This window comes from Rhipicephalus sanguineus, unplaced genomic scaffold (assembly GCF_013339695.2).
Source record: "Rhipicephalus sanguineus isolate Rsan-2018 unplaced genomic scaffold, BIME_Rsan_1.4 Seq441, whole genome shotgun sequence".
NCBI lineage: Eukaryota > Metazoa > Arthropoda > Arachnida > Ixodida > Ixodidae > Rhipicephalus > Rhipicephalus sanguineus.
In genome coordinates, this window is record NW_023615264.1 from 1 (window position 1) to 18,049 (window position 18,049).

At 49.2% G+C, this 18,049-nt stretch overlaps 1 protein-coding gene across 1 annotated transcript in view; it reads right to left on the reverse strand.

Moving 5' to 3' along the window:
• Window positions 1-10,498: 10,498 nt before the first annotated feature.
• LOC119377371 (heterogeneous nuclear ribonucleoprotein H-like) overlaps window positions 10,499-18,049 on the reverse strand; it is a 51,582-nt gene continuing 44,031 nt past the window's right edge. The window contains 2 exon segments of the mRNA XM_037646871.1: window positions 10,499-10,753; window positions 14,955-15,143. Of these exon segments, the coding sequence (XP_037502799.1) occupies window positions 10,686-10,753; window positions 14,955-15,143 (257 nt within the window). The 3' untranslated portion in view covers window positions 10,499-10,685.

Consider the following 18,049-nt stretch of genomic DNA (forward strand, 5'->3'; position numbering starts at 1 on the left):
GTCAGATGCGTTATGCCAATGGCATTTTGTATGATATACCAACAAGCCTACCGTGCAGCAACAGCGTTGGTCCGTATTTACTGTGGTGAAATATGACGCAAAAATAAATTAGAACCACGTAGGTGTCAATGTTCGTAACTCTCCTGTTCTTGTCTCGCATTGTTCTGCATCTTAATAATTAGTAGGAACTATCATCATATCATGCGTGTGAAGCAGCGCACTCAAAAGAACGAAGTGGATAGAGGCAAGAAAAACACGACACTCGCTGCACTCGCAACGACTGTCGTGTTTTTCTTGTGTGTCTGCATTTAGATTAGGCTGGAGTACGCAATGAAGGCGTTTGGTGCCCAAGTTTTAAAACAGTGTTAAAAAAAAACTGTGCTCAGGCTCAAATTACTTTACGTAAGCTGTACTCAAGCTCTTGCATATTCGCTTTGTATGTGGCAGGCAGCCCATGAGTTTTGAGGGCAGAGTGCACGCAGAAGGGTACACGGAGTGTTCACAACTCTGTAGGTGTCTCAAGTTTGTTTTCTCTGGTTCTGCTTTCTTCCAGATATCCAAAAATCGGAGCAGGACAAGCCCTGCAATACAGATTCTTTTATTTGAGCCAGATTGCACAGGATGTACTGAAATTTAATCGTTTCTGTATTTACATAGTTATTTACGCCAGCCCTCAAGCGCCTCCAGCGCATTTTATTAAAATATATTTCCACAATAAGTGCAATCAATTTTCAAAGCAAATCTTGTTTACTTTGCACACATTACACAAACATGCATTAGTACAACGAACCGGATTTTTGTGCGTACTGTTTGTATGTGTAAATGCATATGCTAGCCAAATTTTGTGCACTTAAATCCAGTGGTGCAGCCAGGGGGCGGGAGCGGCACATCGGGTAATACAATCCCCCGATGTGACGCTCCCGCCCCCGGCCGCATGCACCACTGGACTTAAGTGCATGAAATTTGGCTAGCATGTGCATTTAGATGTCTAAATTCTACAAAAAAAAAAAAACAAAAAAAAACGTTTCGTCATTCTGAATAGGAGCTGAGAAATTAACGAGAAACCTTATTGAGAGGTCCTTGGGAAAACTTCTATTTTTTGGAAATTACATGTTGCTAGAACGTTCTAGGGACTTTTTTTTTGCGCAGTGGTGTTGCTCTAGGGAGGTCGACATTGTCCCACCAAAAAAATTCCCCGAAAATTTCCAGGAGGTTTGTGATTTTTTATTAAAGCGTTGCACTTAATATTAGCAGACCTGGCAGACGCACAGACAGTCTTGCTACATACAACACTGCCTCAATGCTAGAAGGTCACGCGGTCCCTTATGCATTCCCCTGAGACGACTCGCAGGCGAAAGCCAGCTTTTTTTTTTCTCCTCAGTCGACTGTATTGTCTCTATTCCTGTCCACGTGCTGTGTCCCCGGATACGGACATAAGCCGCCCAGTGTGGCCCCACATCCCAGAAACGCATGCAGGGGATGCATACGGGGGCTGCAGAGGTAAAAAGCTTCGGCATAAGAAGGTTGGGCACACCATGACGTCACTAAGGTAACCTCAGAAAGCGAACCTCCTCCGACACTCCCTTCCCATTCTCCGAGTTTTCTAGTACACTCTATCCGAGGTGTCTGCGCTGTGGCGAGAACTTTCTCGCAGTGCTTCCAGGCTATTATTTTGCGCATGCGCCGGGTTGCCTGGAAAACGGAGATCTGCTGCATTGCGAGCTTCCCCGAAAGTGCGCTCAACGGGGGACTAGATTATATATATATATATATATATATATATATATATATATATATATATATATATATATATATATATATATATATATATATATATATATACACCTACTGGCCTTCGGATTCAACTGCCCAGAAGCACGGGTACCGGCCGAACATCCGCAGCGACTCGCCTGCCTCTGTGAGGAGCTTGACTCCACCTACTACGCGCCAGCGACGGTCACCATCCCCCCGACCCCGGCCGCGGCTTTCATCTCCGCCACCGGGAAACTAGCCGGCGCGGCCGATGGAGGCGAGGTCGCTGGACGTACCGCTTTGCACACAAGTATGCCTCCTTTAGTTTCAATGCTTCATAACAAGGTTCACGTACTCATTGACGATATTCCCACGATGGCTCTGGTAGACACCGGTGCAACTGTTTCTGTAATGAGTTTAGTTTTCAAGGAAAGACTTGGCCGCAAGGTTATGTTTTATTGGGATAAATCTGCTACCTTTCGAGCAGTGAGCGGCACGGCTTTGGGTCCAGTAGGTGTGTGCACTGCGTCAGTCTGTGTTGCTGGCAAGGCGTTCAAGGCAGAATTCGCAGTGCTCGCTCATTCCACGCATGACGTCATCCTTGGAATTGACTTCTTGCAAGAGTGCCGTGCGACTGTGGACTGCGGGGCAGGCGAGGTCCTGTTGTCTGCCCTCGCCCAGCAGCCTCAGCGTAGCAGAGACGACAACCTCGTTGTAGTTAAAGACGCTATTCTACCGGCATGGTCTACGGCCAGCGTGCTCGTTGCTGCTTCGAATGCCGACTCGAGTTTCAGTTCTCCTGACATTGTGATTGAGCCGTTGCCTTTACCTTGCGTGAAGAAAAACATCTTTCTGCCGCGCTGCGTTGTGTCTCTTACCGAGGGAAAAGCTAAATTATGGATAGTGAACTGCTCGTCTGAGTCTGTTGTACTACCAGAGGGAATGCGCCTTGCCATGTTTGAAAGGCAGTGCAGTATCTGCATAGGAGCTCTCAGCAGTGCGGCAAATTCAGACTATGCTGATGTCTCCGGCACGGAAAAAGAATTTTATAAAATGGTTAGCAAGTCTATTCCCTCGCATAAGCGCAAAGTGTTGGTTACACTGCTGGCCAGGCACGCTAAAGTATTTGATTTTGCACAGAAGTCGCGTAGACCTGAGGCGCCCAGCACACGCACTCGTCACAAGATCGACACCGGATCTGCGCACCCCCTCCGACAGAAGCCTTATCGAGTTTCTGCGTCAGAGCGCAAGGTAATTTCACAGCAAGTCAGCGAGATGCTAACCTCCGGCGTAATCCAAGAATCGTCAAGTCCCTGGGCCGCGCCTGTTATCTTGGTCAAGAAAAAAGATGGGTCCTGGAGGTTCTGCGTGGACTACCGACGTCTCAACTCTATAACCAAGAAGGACGTGTACCCGCTTCCACGCATCGATGATGTCATCGACTGCCTGCATTCAGCGTCCTATTTTTCATCGGTGGACTTGCGATCCGGGTATTGGCAGATTCCCATGGATCCGGATGACAAAGAAAAGACGGCTTTTGTTACACCCGACGGTCTGTTTGAATTTAATGTTATGCCATTCGGCTTGTGTAATGCCCCCGCCACATTTGAAAGATATATGGACACCGTTTTGCGGGGCCTCAAATGTGAAATCTGCCTGTGTTACCTGGATGATGTGGTGATTTTTGGCCGAACATTTGAAGAACATAATCATCGCCTTGACCTCGTTCTAACATGTCTGGAGGAAGCTGCGCTTACACTGAACTCAAAAAAATGTCGCTTTGGAGAACGTGAAACCTTGGTTCTGGGACACCTGGTGGATAAAAATGGCGTGAGACCGGACCCGCAGAAAGTCGCCGCTGTCATCAACTTCAAGCAGCCGCAGTCCCTCAGGGAGCTGCGAAGCTTCCTGGGCCTGTGTTCTTCCTTTCGCCGCTTTGTCCCGAATTTCGCTGATAAAGCACAACCACTGAGTGACTTGCTGCAAAAGGACGTCCCTTTCCACTGGACACCGGATTGCGAAGCAGCCTTTCAGCAGCTTCGGTTCATACTGACTTCAGGACCGGTACTACGCCATTTCGATCCTTCTGCTGAAACGGAAATTCACACAGATGCCAGTGGAATCGGCCTTGGTGCTGTGCTCGTTCAACGCCATGACAATGCTGAACACGTGGTAGCTTATGCGAGTCGTTCGTTGAGCAAGGCAGAGCGAAATTACACAGTCACAGAACAGGAGTGCCTCGCCGTCGTTTTCGCCGTGCACAAGTTTCGCCCATACATCTACGGCCGTCGCTTCTCGGTAATCACCGACCATCATTCTCTATGCTGGTTGGTAGGCCTCCGAGACCCATCTGGACGACTGGCGCGATGGGCGTTGCGCTTACAGGAGTTCGACTTCACTGTACGCTACAAGAGCGGTAACCGGCACGCAGACGCCGACTGCCTATCGCGCCTTCCTCTACCGACGACTGAGTGCGACGCTGACAACTTCGACCAGTATATCGACGCTATTACCTCCGAGTTCCCTGACCTCGCGACTTTCCGGACAGCCCAACACGAGGACCGTTCCCTAGATTCTCTGTTCGCCTCCGCGAATGAACACGCAAATCCAAGCTGTTTCGTGGTTCACGAAGGCGTCCTTTACAAGAAGAATTATTCCGGACAAGGCGCCCGTCTGCTTCTAGTTGTTCCACGCACTTTACGGGCTCACGTCTTCCAGTCCTTACACGACGACGCAACCTGCGGCCACATGGGCTTCGCCAGAACGCTTCAACGAATCCAGCAAAGGTTCTATTGGCCCAAGATGCGACACGACACGGAAAAATACGTTGCTGGATGCGAACAATGCCAACGACACAAGCGTCCCACGGCTACACCGCCAGGACTTCTCCATCCTGTGCCACCTCCTAACTCTCCCTTCGAGACAGTTGGTGTCGGTCTTCTCGGTCCGTTTCCACGATCGAGCAGTAACAATCGATGGATCGTCGTCTGTGTTGACCACCTGACGCGCTACGCAGAAACTGCTGCAATACCTGCTGCAACGGCCATGCACGTGTCGCAGTTTATGCTTCGCTTTATAATTCTCCGCCATGGTCCTCCACGCGTTGTCATTAGCGACCGCGGACGACAGTTCGTTGCCGACGTCGTTGAAGAGATCCTGCATCTGTCTGCCTGCCATTTCCGCCATGCCACACCATATCACCCGCAGACCAATGGCCTCGTAGAGCGCACAAACCGGACTCTCACGAACATGCTGTCTATTTATGTCGATTCCAAGCACAAAAACTGGGACGAAGTGCTACCTTACATCACATACGCGTACAATACCGCGAAGCATGAGACTACAGGTAACTCTCCATTTTACCTGTTGTACGCTCGTTCCCCACGATGTTGTCTCGACACTATACTACCTTTCACGCTAGACGTGGAAACCTCGGTAGCCGAGACGCTCTGCCGCGCAGAAGAAGCCCGTCGCATCGCACGCCTTCGAACTTTGGCATCCCAACAGCGTTCTAAGAAACGTTACGACGCCTGCCATCGCTCCGTGTCTTATACTAAGGGCGATCTTGTGTGGTTATGGACACCAGTCCGCAAACGTGGTTTGTGCCAGAAGTTCTTGGCCCACTATTCAGGTCCATTCGTCATTCTTGACCGCCTCAGCGACGTCACGTACGTAATCTCAAGCGTCACAAGCAATGGTCGCCGCTCTAGCAAAACACAGCTGGCACACGTTGCGCGCCTTAAGCCGTGCTACCATCAACCATCTGAGTGACTCGCCCAGAGGGCATCGTCTGCTAACCGGGAAGTGAAACGCGCGAGGGAAGATTCGACGAAGAGGAGAACGAGGCTGGACTGGCTCGCGAGCGACGCCGTTGACTCTTGGCCGAGCTACACCTCTGCATTTTCCCATCTTGTAAATAAACGCTTTCCATCGTCACAACATATATATATATATATATATATATATATATATATATATATAGTTCCTCGCGCATTTGCCTAAGCTACACCGGCTCGAAAAGGAAAGCAGTTTTCTTTTTCTTCACTCGATGTGTTGATCTCCTCCCCCGCTCCCCTCTGAAAGCTCTCGGCACCCAAACCTGGATGCCTCCCAGCGCCCACTCTTGTTAGATGCATTCAACAGAGTTTTCTCCAGTGCTGTCCTCCCGGAAGAATGGCGTTCCGCGACTGTGATCCCTGTCCTCAAACCTTCGGTGACGTCATACAGGCCCATCTCCCTTACTTCTGTGGCGGGCAAAACTATGGAGATGGCTCTTTGCCGGCTACAGTGGATCGCGGAGGTGCGCAACGCTTTCCCACCAGAGCAGTGTGGATTCCGGCCACATCGCGCGACCATCGACTGCATTGCTGCAGTCGTGAGCACCCTCGAGCAAGCCCTTCACGATGGAGAAATGGCCATCCTACTCCTCCTTGACATAAAGTCGGCGTTCGACTCGCTCCCCCACTCGTCTATCCTCAGTGCTGTGCGCGCGCTAGGTGTTGAGGGCAAACTCTTGAACTACGTTCAGGCCTTCCTCGCTGACCGGACGTTTACTGTGCGCGTGGGCGGGGCGACAAGTGCGCCGCGATCTGTCAGCTATGGCGTCCCACAGGGCAGCGTCCTCAGCCCGTTTTTGTTTAATCTGGTGCTCGCGCCGCTCGTCAAGTGCCTACCAGAAACGGCTCTGTTCCCTGTTCGCGCAGTGGTGTACGCTGATGACGTCGCACTGTATCTGCGTGGACCGACCCGAAAGTGCTCGGTGGTGCACGCTTGCATGCAGGGCCTCCAATGTGTGGCCGCCTTCGTGAGAAACATCGGCCTCAAGATCTCGGCGCCGAAAACCGAGGCCCTCGTCGTCCACCCTCGTGCTGAGGCCCGACGACGTCTTCCGTGCCTTCAGTTGGATGGTGCACCAATAGTTTGGAGTAGCAACGTCCGCTACCTCGGCCTGACGATAGACAATCGCCTCCGATGGTTCCCGGCGGTGCGGCGTGTACGCCAGACGACGCGACGCGTGGAATCGGCCGTGCGCCAACCACTCGCAGGCGGCAACGGCTGCCCCGCTGCCTTCGCCTGCACCATCTACGAGGCGATGGCTCTGTCTGCCATCCACTACGCACTGGCGATCTGCAAACTCCAGGCGCCACAGTGGCGACTGATCGACCAGGACCACCGCCGAGTCATCCGCATGTGTCACGGAATGGCTCGTGGCTCTCGTGTGGCCGAGACTCTCGCGGAGGCTCGTGCGTGGCCTGCGTCGCTCACGGCGGACCTGCGCGCATTGTGCCACGTGCAGCGTCTCCACCGAGCGCCTGATGCAGGTCCCCTCCTCTCGCGGTTACGTGCTGTGCCAAACTCACGTGTCGGCCAACTTCTCGACGTGTACGACGGTGTTGTGGCTGACGATGCCGCACGCCTTTCGCGCTGGCCACCCACTCACCGTCGAGTGCCCCTTCGAGTGAACTTGCACCTGCCGGGCATTCGATCCAAACGCCACACCCCCCTCAGTACCATTGCTCAGGAGGCCGCGGCGCGGATGTATGAGGACCTGGCCGGGAGGACGCAAGTGTTCACCGATGGGTCCGTCCTGCAGGATCGCTCAGCCGCGGCCGCCTGCATAGCCCCTCAGCTCAGCTCGGAACAACAGTGCCGCTTGCGATACTGTGCGTCCTCAACAACAGCTGAGCTAGTCGGGCTCCAGAAGGCTGCAGACCTCCTGCGCAATTCGCCGGCCGTCACTAGCGCAGCAATCTTCTGCGACTCGAAACCTGCCCTGCGCCAGCTCGCGAGGGAGGAACGAGGCCCCCTTCTTGCTCAGCGCGCCGCTCTCAGCCTGCTGGCCCTCCAGGAACGCGGCTGTGATGTGGTCCTTCAGTGGCTCCCTTCACACGTCGGCATCGCGGGCAACGAGGCTGCAGACAGCTCGCAAAACGAGCACACTCCGCTGAGACTTCGCTGACGGATTACGCCAGCTCGTTCGACTCGGCACGCAACAACCTTCGCCGGGAGCTGGTGCGCGAGCATCCCGACGCACGGGTCGCCGCCGGACACCCGCCTCCTCCCATCCCAGCCACTGGTTTCACCCGCCGCGAGCGCGCGCTTCTCCTTGCCCTGAGGACAGGTTCTGTGTGACCCGCAGAACGCAGGAATCGTCTTCGCGGCGCCGCTGCACCGAACTGCGCCGATTGCGGCGCGATCGAAACCCTGTGCCACCTATTGTTTGACTGCCCTTCTCTCAACAATGCGCGGAAGCGGCTTGTCATGAAGTACCGCCTCGTCGGACTGCCGTGTGCGACCCTTCAGGACTTGCTCCATCCCACCGGCCGCGTGCACCGTCGCCGATCAGCCCTTGCGGCCCTACTCGCTTTTCTCGAGGATGCTGGCCTAGTCGAACGAATTTTCTAGCCGCTCACCACGGTGACTCGGACGCCCGTTCTCCTGCCCCGCCCCCCCCCCCCTCACTTTTTTTTTTCTTCCACTCATACCTTTCTTTTTCTTCTATTACCATTCTCTTTTCACTCTCACTGTCTCTTCATTCCCCAATCCCCCGTGAGTGTATCGGTTGAGGTGTCCTCACTTGAGAGACAGTTATCGTGCACTCCACACCCAATTTTCATTTCCTGCTTCCTTTTAAGAATCACCCCCCCCCCCCCAACCTGCACCGCCTCCAGGACGCAGGCATTGCCAGCTTTCATGCGCCTCACCTTGTTTTACATTACACTACTTTCTCCGTGATCGGGCCACCTCTGACAAAGCTACGACGTCATGTGATGACGTCATCACACCACAAATTTTGGCAATCTGTGACGTCATGACGTGATAATTTTTTTACATCACTCGCATTGACGCCGCCGACGCGGGACGCCGGCCAATTTTCGAGTTTTATGAGGGATCTAAAGGCCCGAACACACGTACGCGTTGCAGCGCGTCAACGCGTGACTTTTTGACGCGGCGCCTCGCCCTCTCCCCATGGAGAGAGAGGGCGCGCGGCTACGCGAAGCTGCGCGCCCTCCCTCTCCACAGGGAGAGGGCGCGACGCCGCGTCAAAAAGTCACGCGTTGGCGCACTGCAACGCGTACGTGTGTTCGGGCCTTAAGGCTTTCGCCTTAATAATTCTTCCGTCTATGGTTGCGACTTCGGCGGCCCCAAGATCAAGCTGTACATGCTCTGAAGCGCCGGCGGTGCGAGTGCCTGTGACAAAAGCCCCGAAACCCGAGACTCCGGCGCAGTTTTGCGAGATTTCCGTCGGCATTATCAGATGGCACAGTAAATCCAATTTGGCGCATATTGCATCCTGCTACCAATATTTCCACTCGAGAGGGCCTTTCGCACTTTCAGATCTATTACATGTGCACAGTGCTTACCATGCATGTGAAAATGTCGAGCAGTTTTATTTTTCACCGCGATAATTTGAAGATTGTCGTAATTTACTTTCAAACAGCAATAAAAGCTATTGTTACAACTTTTTAACGATACATGCATATTCAATATTCGAACATTTTTTTGCCTTACATGTGTTCGAAAATTGGCAGGCACAGTCATTGACATCTTCAGACCAGAAAACCTATTACACTGCCTAGTCAGACAATCCACCTTTTTCACGACGCCTCGGCGCATGCACTCTCCCCTAGCGGAAAAGTCGCGAAACGTCTCATCTCGGAGGCTTTGCTACTGACAATACCGGTTCTCCCGGCCCCTACCAAAACAGCAGCACAGGAAAATGAAAGATGCGGATCGCGAAAATGGATAGTAACAGAAGAAATAAATTCGTGAACACTGTGTCGCTGGAGCCGACAAGGTTGCAGCCTTGAAAAAGACAAGTCTGCTTGCCGAAACGTCGGCTGCAGCGATACCGTGTGTTCACGATCTATCTTCCCCTGAACTGCTTTTTTTTTTTTTTTTTGAACAGAAGGCCACACATTACAACCTCATAGAAAATGGCACCAACATTGCTTCATTTTCGCTCTCGGTATAAGTTGCTTTTATTTCATTGTTCACCAGTGATCATAAAGAAACCAGAGTTTTGAGCAGCATAGCGAAGACTCTCCTCTTGGTGCTGTTCCACCACTGTATAACAAAAAATACATAGCTTAAAGCTAAGTGTTAACGGTCAAAATAACTTTACCAATAAAAATGTCGAAGCAGGATTGGTTGCAAACCACACAGGTCCTTAACCCATCATATATGCCGCGTCTTACGTATAGGATGCTGCTTTGATGCACTCTAACATCGCTATTTCTTTAGCTGATGACTAGCGCTACCTACAGCACATCAAGCAGGCCTAGTTCTCAACGTGTGCAAGCCTAGACATTGCTTTTCATGCTGCCACGTGCAGACTGCTTTCTCAGAGCAAACGCGTGCTTTGTGTGAAAGATGTCATGGAGAGGAAGACGTGCAATGTCGGCGTCCACGTGAAATGTTTCAAGGCTTACCACACCTACACATAGCACCCCTAATGCCCAGTGTCCTATATGTATAGGACGGCTTGAAAAACAGTGTTGTGTTTACCTGGCAGAAAATAAAGAACTTGTGCTTTCTTTTGAGGGTAGTACAAGCACATTTTTTTCTGAGTTTGGGCATATATGGTTTAAAGCATGAGTTATGCTAGCAATGGACTACCATGGCTGCCGAATAAAGATGCTCAACAGTAATTTCGAACGGCCACGGATGGCTAATATTGAGCTGCTCATCACTCCTGTGAAATCACCACTAAAGCATGCAGAAAATTAAAAACAAACAAAACACATGTTCTCAAGACATTTACTTCATTGCAGTTTCGTTTTTGTGTGTGGGCTGCTACAGCACTTCACAATGACATGATTTTCCGGGTTGAAAACTTTACATGTTAAGACATGAGGTACACAGGTACAATCTTTATACAGTAGAAAAGAATTTTAAAATGAACTCATGATCCCCATCGCACTTCCAAATGCTTAGAATGAAGTGTAGTTGTTCCCGCCAATCATGTTTCCTCCCATGGAGCCACCTCCATAACTTCCTCCTGCAAGAGAATCAAGTTTGTAATTACCAACACAGCACCAAGTTCAATGTTATGAAAGATGTGGAATTATTTGTACTGATGTTTGGCAATAAAGTAACGCCATAATAATGTGCCTAATGAACCAACTTATTTTTCTTCATAGTCGTATGCAAGGAGGTTGGGAATGGGAATGCAAAACAGCTTTCAAATGATATTAACATGGGAATGCTCAGTGCCAAGAAAGACGAGACCATGGCGCACGTTTCACTGCTTGGAATGGGAGAGTGGTCACATCACCAGTTGTGCCGACACTGACAATGTGAGAAGCCAGTGTCAGTTAAGTGGGCACTGACTTCTCGCGGTGCCAGTGTAGTGAAGAGATTGGGAGCGAGAACTCGTGAGCGCTGACAATGTGTGACACAGGGGTGGCGCCAGGAATTTTTCACTGGGGGGGGGGACAGGCGAGAATTTTAGGGGGGCTGCTGCTACCGCTGCTCTGAGCAGTCCGTGGCCATGGGGTCTGACGATCGAGCTTGGCTGTTGAATTCACTGCCGATGCGTAAAATGCCCATCCGTGGTTCCGAAGTGCAGGCGAGCGAAGAAGCACATAGCCGCGAGCATGCTAGCGCGTTGTTGTTGCCCGCAAAATTCGAGGTTCGTGTCGCCAAACGGCACTGTGAGCGGAGTTAGGCCTAGTGACGACTCCGAGCAGTATATAGGTGCGCAGGCCGTGGTGCCCGTTGCTTCAAAGTGCGTAATGCGTGGTCGTGAGTACAAAGAGTCGTCCCGCGATCGCCTTCGCCACGATGTCAGAAGTGCTGATAAACAGAACATCTAACCGCGAATCCGACGCTGAAGTCAACGCTAGAGTCTGTCCGAGACGCGCGTTTGCAATGTTCGCTAGGAGCGCGGCGCACCATCGTAATCAGATCGAACTTCCCCTTGGAGCTCCAAACTGAAGCGTAATTATATTCTAAGTGATCGTCGAGCCGTGAACACAGAAGTATTATGAACGTGTCACGAAATAGCGCGATTCTCGACAGCCGTGAACTCGCGACGCGATCTCCGGGAGCGAGCATCGGACCAATGGCGAGGCGAGCTGGGGCAACATGGCGGACGCGGCCAATCTGAGGCCTCGGAACGACTGTCAAGTGTTTCCTTTTGTGCGCTTCTTTCTGAATGGAGGAGCCCGCTGAAGCGGGGAATTTGAACACGGAGAAATGCCCTTTCCGACAAGCCCAAAAAGTTGGTTCGCGGTCGCGTCATCGCGGAGCTCCAATCTTTTGATAATTGCTGTTTTTTTGTGATTTCCGCAATAATTTTCGCCACCTCGGAGGGCAAAACAAATTTTTCGAAGCACTTCTGGATGGTTTTCAGTGTAGATATTTTGGAATCAGATAGAAAAAGGGTTCCAGAAACTGAAAATTTGATTTTCAGAAAATCGATATTTCTGCCATTTTTCGCAATACGAAAGCTGTGTCCCCCCATAATTTACATAGTACGGGACTGCAGCAATTCAATTTAAGGGGAGACGCGGGTCTTGGAACGGTCAAAAATGGTCAAAAAATCGATTTTTCGCAAAGCTTATTTTCGAGGCGTTTGTACTTCTGAGCACCTACTCTCAAATTGCTAACGCTAAATTCGGTCGGGAAACGCGATAAAATCGGCTTTCAAAGCACCCCGGCAGCACTAAAATGTCCCCAAAAGGACGAAATTTGTTCGAACTTCCCGCGCGCGCCATGAGCGTTGCAGCGGGCCGAGCGCCGCCATCTTGGGCTAGATTTGAAGCTGTTTTCTTTGTGCACATTTTGCGCCATCTCAAAATGGCGTCGTTCAAGCAGAACGGCCGCCGTCGCGGGTTTTCTGAAGGTCGTTTCCAGGCCACTGATTGGCTCTCACGCGGCGCGCTTTTCAAGCGCGCCTTTCCGAGTCTCCCATTGGCTGGCGCGACCGACACGTCATTTTTTTTTTCTTTGTGTTTGGTTCTCCGCCGTGGCTGTCCGTTTGTGTGCGCCTGCTTTTGCGATCGTGCGTGTTTCTCGACGGACCGTGTCTCTACTTTGTGCCGGTAGTTTTTCCACGCGATCGAGATGCCTGGAGACTCTCGTCTGAAACCATCGACGCAACGAGCTTTTGGAAGCCGTAAAAAACGGGCTTGGAACAAGAAGGCGCCGGCTACAAGTGCACCGTCGGCAGCGGAGTTGGAGTCGCGGCCGGACCCTTTGGACCTGCCGGGAACTTCAACTGACGACACCGTGGGACCAAGTTCGACTAGCGAAACACTTCGGGTTGATGCCGCGTACTACTCAACGGCGGAGCAGGCGCAGCGAGTTGAGAGATCGGCGCAAACGAAGACCGTTCTGTCTGGAAAGTCGGCTACCCAGCGCAAGTTCGACCTTCTTGGAGTAAGCGCGGAGTGCCAGACCGGTGACGCCGGGACCGATTTTTTGCTCGTCGATATGAAAGTTTTGAATAACTTTTTTGCACAAGCGAAGTGCGACAAATGCGACGCAAAAAGTCTCAGCGTGAGGAAGGCAACGGACAAGGAGTACGGCCTTGCGGTAAAGCTTATTTTTTCTTGCAGCAGTTGTGATTTCGAGAAGAAGCAATTTTCTTCTCCGAGAGTGAGCGGAACTGCCACCATCACTCCCTTCGAAGTCAACATGAGGGCCATGAAGGGGATACAGATGATAGGCAAAGGTGTTACTGCCCTTTCGGACTTTTGTGCGTGTATGAACCTTTCGCACCGAGGCTTGCACCACAAGACGTTTCAGGGACACCTAAAAAGTTTAGTGAAAGCCTGCGAAAACACAGCGACTGAAAGTGAAGCTGCTAGTGTGGCAGTAATAAAAGAGCTGTATACAGACTTCCTGAACCCCATAGGGAACATCGATGTTGTGTTCGACGGCTCATGGATGACGCGAGGTCGGAGCTCACACATAGGTGTGGGCTGCATCATTGAGCTCTACACTGGCCTTGTAATTGACCATGTTGTTTACTCAAACTTTTGTCTCGGCTGTGCCCTGGGACCACAGCCTAGAAAAAGACTCTCTGCGTTTACGCAAGGCAAATGCAACTCATCTGAAGAGCACCAACACAAAAAAGACTCTTGCAAGGAGACACAAAACGGGTGCAACTGAAGATTACAGTCCTGGACTACTTTGAAGGTATTCTCTCAAGCATAGCAACCTATTACCCAGGATAACATGCTGCCTAACATCTAGAAGATTCTTCCTAAAGACTGAAAAGACATGAGCAGCCAGTCGCTTGAGCCTCATACCCCATGGCTTTTCCAGAACCCCCCAGCCGCTTGTCATGGTGGGGTTTTGATCATGCTTTGCACATTGGAAAATTTTTTTAGATATGATTCCTTGGGTGGAACAAGACACTTTCTGTTTTGTTTTGAAGGGAAACAGATGGGGAACATGTGAATAAAATTTATGGTTAAAGGTTCCTTTTAGAAATTTATACAGTGCGTGTCAATCTTCAAACGCGATTTTCTCAGCTTCACATTTTTTGCCAACTTGACCAGCCTTACGGATCTTTTCATTATGTTTTTGTAAGGTAATTTTGATAAATTTTATACCGTTGAATTCGTAAGAAATAGGACTGTGGAGCTATGCTATTTTTTTGTGGCTAAGATGAACATATGAAATTTTGTGAACAATAATGTGAGCTAATTGCATTTCAAGATTACACAATGTCAATACAATTGAAAGTTCTTATATGATGATATATCTCAGTGACAATATAAATAGCATAGCTCCACATGGCAGGTCTTTGGTTACAGCTGCATCTTAAACAGAACCTAAAAATACTGAGGGAAAGTGTCTTAATGACCCGTAAGAAATTACCTAATTAGATTTCACTTATGCTCTCACAATTTGATAACTAATTGAAGTACATGAAAACTAATTATATTTTTGAAAACAGGAGGAAGAAATACATATACACACCCAATTTCATTACAATATCTCCAATAATAGAACTTTTCGTTTCGAGACCAGTGTCTCCCCTTAAATGGGCTCAAATTACCAAGGCTTTAGTACTATATTAGCAATTCCTTGTCAGTACAGCTGGTTAACACTTCCATCACTGCAATTATTTCAAACCACAAGGCAGAAAAAATCTTTAACATGAAGTCCCCAATAACAATGCTCCATTGTACTGCTCAGTTTTAAGTTAAGCAAAATGTATAGTGACTGAATAAACTTGACTATACCTCCAAAACGGCCACTACCAAAACTGCTGGAGCCGAAGCCAGATCCTCCACTAGCCATGGTCCCTGCAAAAGCGGGGGTGCCAGAGGCAGACCCAATGGGACCTACTCCATTCCCGAAGCCACCAGCATTGCTGCCAGAGTTCAAGCCACTCGGTGTTGAGTTCAGAAACAACTCAATGTAGCGGTGCTCTGAAAGAAAAATCATTGTTAGAATTTAATATTTAATAACAACAAATAGCTTTGTCACATTTTGTATTCGTAGCTAGAAAAATTTCAGGAAATGTGTAAAGGTAAGCAAGAATGTAATTTAAATGTAAAATTCATGCTTTTTCTCATCACAATTCAGGCGCCTTCACAGTAATGGATGTTCTCACCCACAGGTGGACCAATTCCAGTGGTGGTGGTCAAGCCAGTTTAGGATTTGCAAGAACATTTGCAGCAACAGAAAGTGGTGTTTGGCACCACTTGGTGCAGTACAACATTAGGTGCGTAATTATTTGGTGCAGATTATCATCCCTGTGCAAACAGAACTACTGCTGTCATGTAAACAAAGAGAAGGCCAACAGTGGGAGCAGCCACAAATCAGCCCCCTCTTCACACAAGGAAGAAAGCAAAACCATCGATCCTGGATAAACTACTGAACTTGAAGGGGACCGCACTATATCTTCATTTATGTAGATGATATAAACTACAAAGTATGCATACTTATATAAACCAATGCCAATTTCGTAATGGTTTTCAGACATTGCAACAAGCAGAAACTTTTCTATATGAGCACAATATACAGAAGAACAATGTGACAACTTGTTCTTTAGCATGATACAGCTCTTTATTTCGCAAACAGACAGCCTGTAAGCTATAGTTGGATACAACTTTTGAAGGCAAGAGAGGGCCCACCCAGATGACTAAAATCAACCACTGATTGCCTCTGCGGCTTAAAGGAGTACTGACACGATTTTGAGACATCGCTACTGACACGAGTTTGAGACATCACAACAGGGACATTTTTCGTTTCCTTGGTATGCAGTGTCAACGCTGTCCACACACCGGGGTCAGAGAACATGTATAAAATATTTTCATTTGACTTTGAAGTTTTCGTCGCTGAGCATCTGGAAGCCAGCCCCGCTGCAATGGACATTATCCCGACGAGTCAAGACAGTCCCCCCGAGTTAGCGAGTTCAGAGTCCTGCATGCAGCCTAAATCGTAGTGTCACTGGACGACAATTCACTCGTTTATGTGCACCACGAGCCGATGACTGATTTGCTGCTAGTATATCGCAAGTTTCTGTATCCCTGTGACGTCACACTGCTATGAAACGTCACTGAGAAGCCGCCCCCTCGATATCGAAACCGAAAGCATCTTTCTAAGGTAGCGGTAATTAAAATACATGCGATGCATTCCCAAGCACCACAATACCCGTTTTAGGTTTCTCAACACCAGTACTTTTATTTAGAGCAACAATCCGAAAATTTTTAATATTCGTGTCAGTACTGCTTTAAGAAATAGTCCTGCTCGTGACATCAGTCTAGATTGAGTTCCTATTGGTGCAGGCTCATGTTCATCCACCTTTGAGGGGCAAATTCTGCTGCCTTGTTTAGTTGTATCATGTTAGAGACTTGCTTCTTGTATGTTGCCGTCAAGTTCATCAGGCCAATCTCAATATTGTCGAGGCTTTCTTCCAAATAAGCAAATCTGGTGTTGGTTTTCAGTGAATGACGCTGAGCACTAATGCAAGATCTGTAGCATGGTGCAAGGGTGTATAGTGTTGGCATCTTCACTGCTCAGGTCCACTTTCACAGCACCAGTGACATCGCCATGATCTCTGCATTGGTGCAGTCAGAAACAGCTCCGTTGTCATCAGCACCAATGAAGTCTCTGCCGCACCTCTGTTTCAGATGGCACCCACGAACACTGATAACTCATGAAATTTATCTAGGCACAGAATGCTGTTGTTTGCAGTCATGATACACCCAAAATCGTCACCTGGCACCAAAGCCCGCTTTACAAAATTGGTTTTGTTTGACATAGTGCCAAGCACCAGTCATCAGAAGTGCACAGTCGACAGTGCCACAAGCTAGACAACCACACGGCACACTGCACACCAATCAAGGAACAAGACCCACCCGTCGACCCTTTGGCAGTGGCACTTGTGTTTTGTAGCAGGTGACCACTGCTTTGGAACGGTAAGCTAAAAGAAGAGGTTTTCACTAGGTCGTGGAACTCGCAGGCTATGCATGCTTTTGGGGACTGCATGACATCGTGCATGGGCAACCATGGGAATGCGCACATTGCGTCAAAGCTGCCGGTAGAGACTACTGCCAGAGTTGCAGCAACTCGTAGTGACGCGATTCTAGTTCCTTTGGCAGTTAGTCTATTTGAGAAACATTGTAGTGCCACGCTGCAACTTAAAAACAGCAAAATAAACAAGCAGGTGTGCTCACAAGCGCTGCACAACCTATCAAGGCGATTCAACGACACCTGCTTGCACAAGGAGGAATTGCAACTTGTTAGAACACGGCCGAAAAGTGATCAATATTTGTCCATAAACATGCACCTTCAAGACTTTGACATGATGCAGTTCGATACACTTGCACACCAGCTCTGTACGTTTGCATAGAATTTTCAAAAGGATTTTTGAACAGTTCAATATAGCCAATGATTTGATAAAATCGCATTTGATACATCCGTGATCAACTGTATAAGTTAGCGTAATCAAATTACAGTTAAAGCTTATTGTGAACCTCATTCATTCAAATTTTTTAGATAATTCGAACTAGTGGCACGGTCTAGCCAAGCGTTACAGAATTCCACGCATTAAGGGGGGACATGGGTCCTAAAATTTTTTCTTTATTTTTGAGTCAATATGAACTAAACTTCACTGTCTTGACCAGCTTTTTATGCTGATTTCAGATCTGTAATTAATTTTTTAATAGCTGCACTAGTTTAAAAGATCTCGAGGTTCGAAACAATAATTAGTGCCTGCTTCTTACGGGGCTTTTAGGCAATTTCGACCTACTAAAACCAATATGTAAGTGCATGGGCCCAATGCCCAGATCATGCTGTAGGGGGTGATGCTATTTTTATTCCCTTGAGA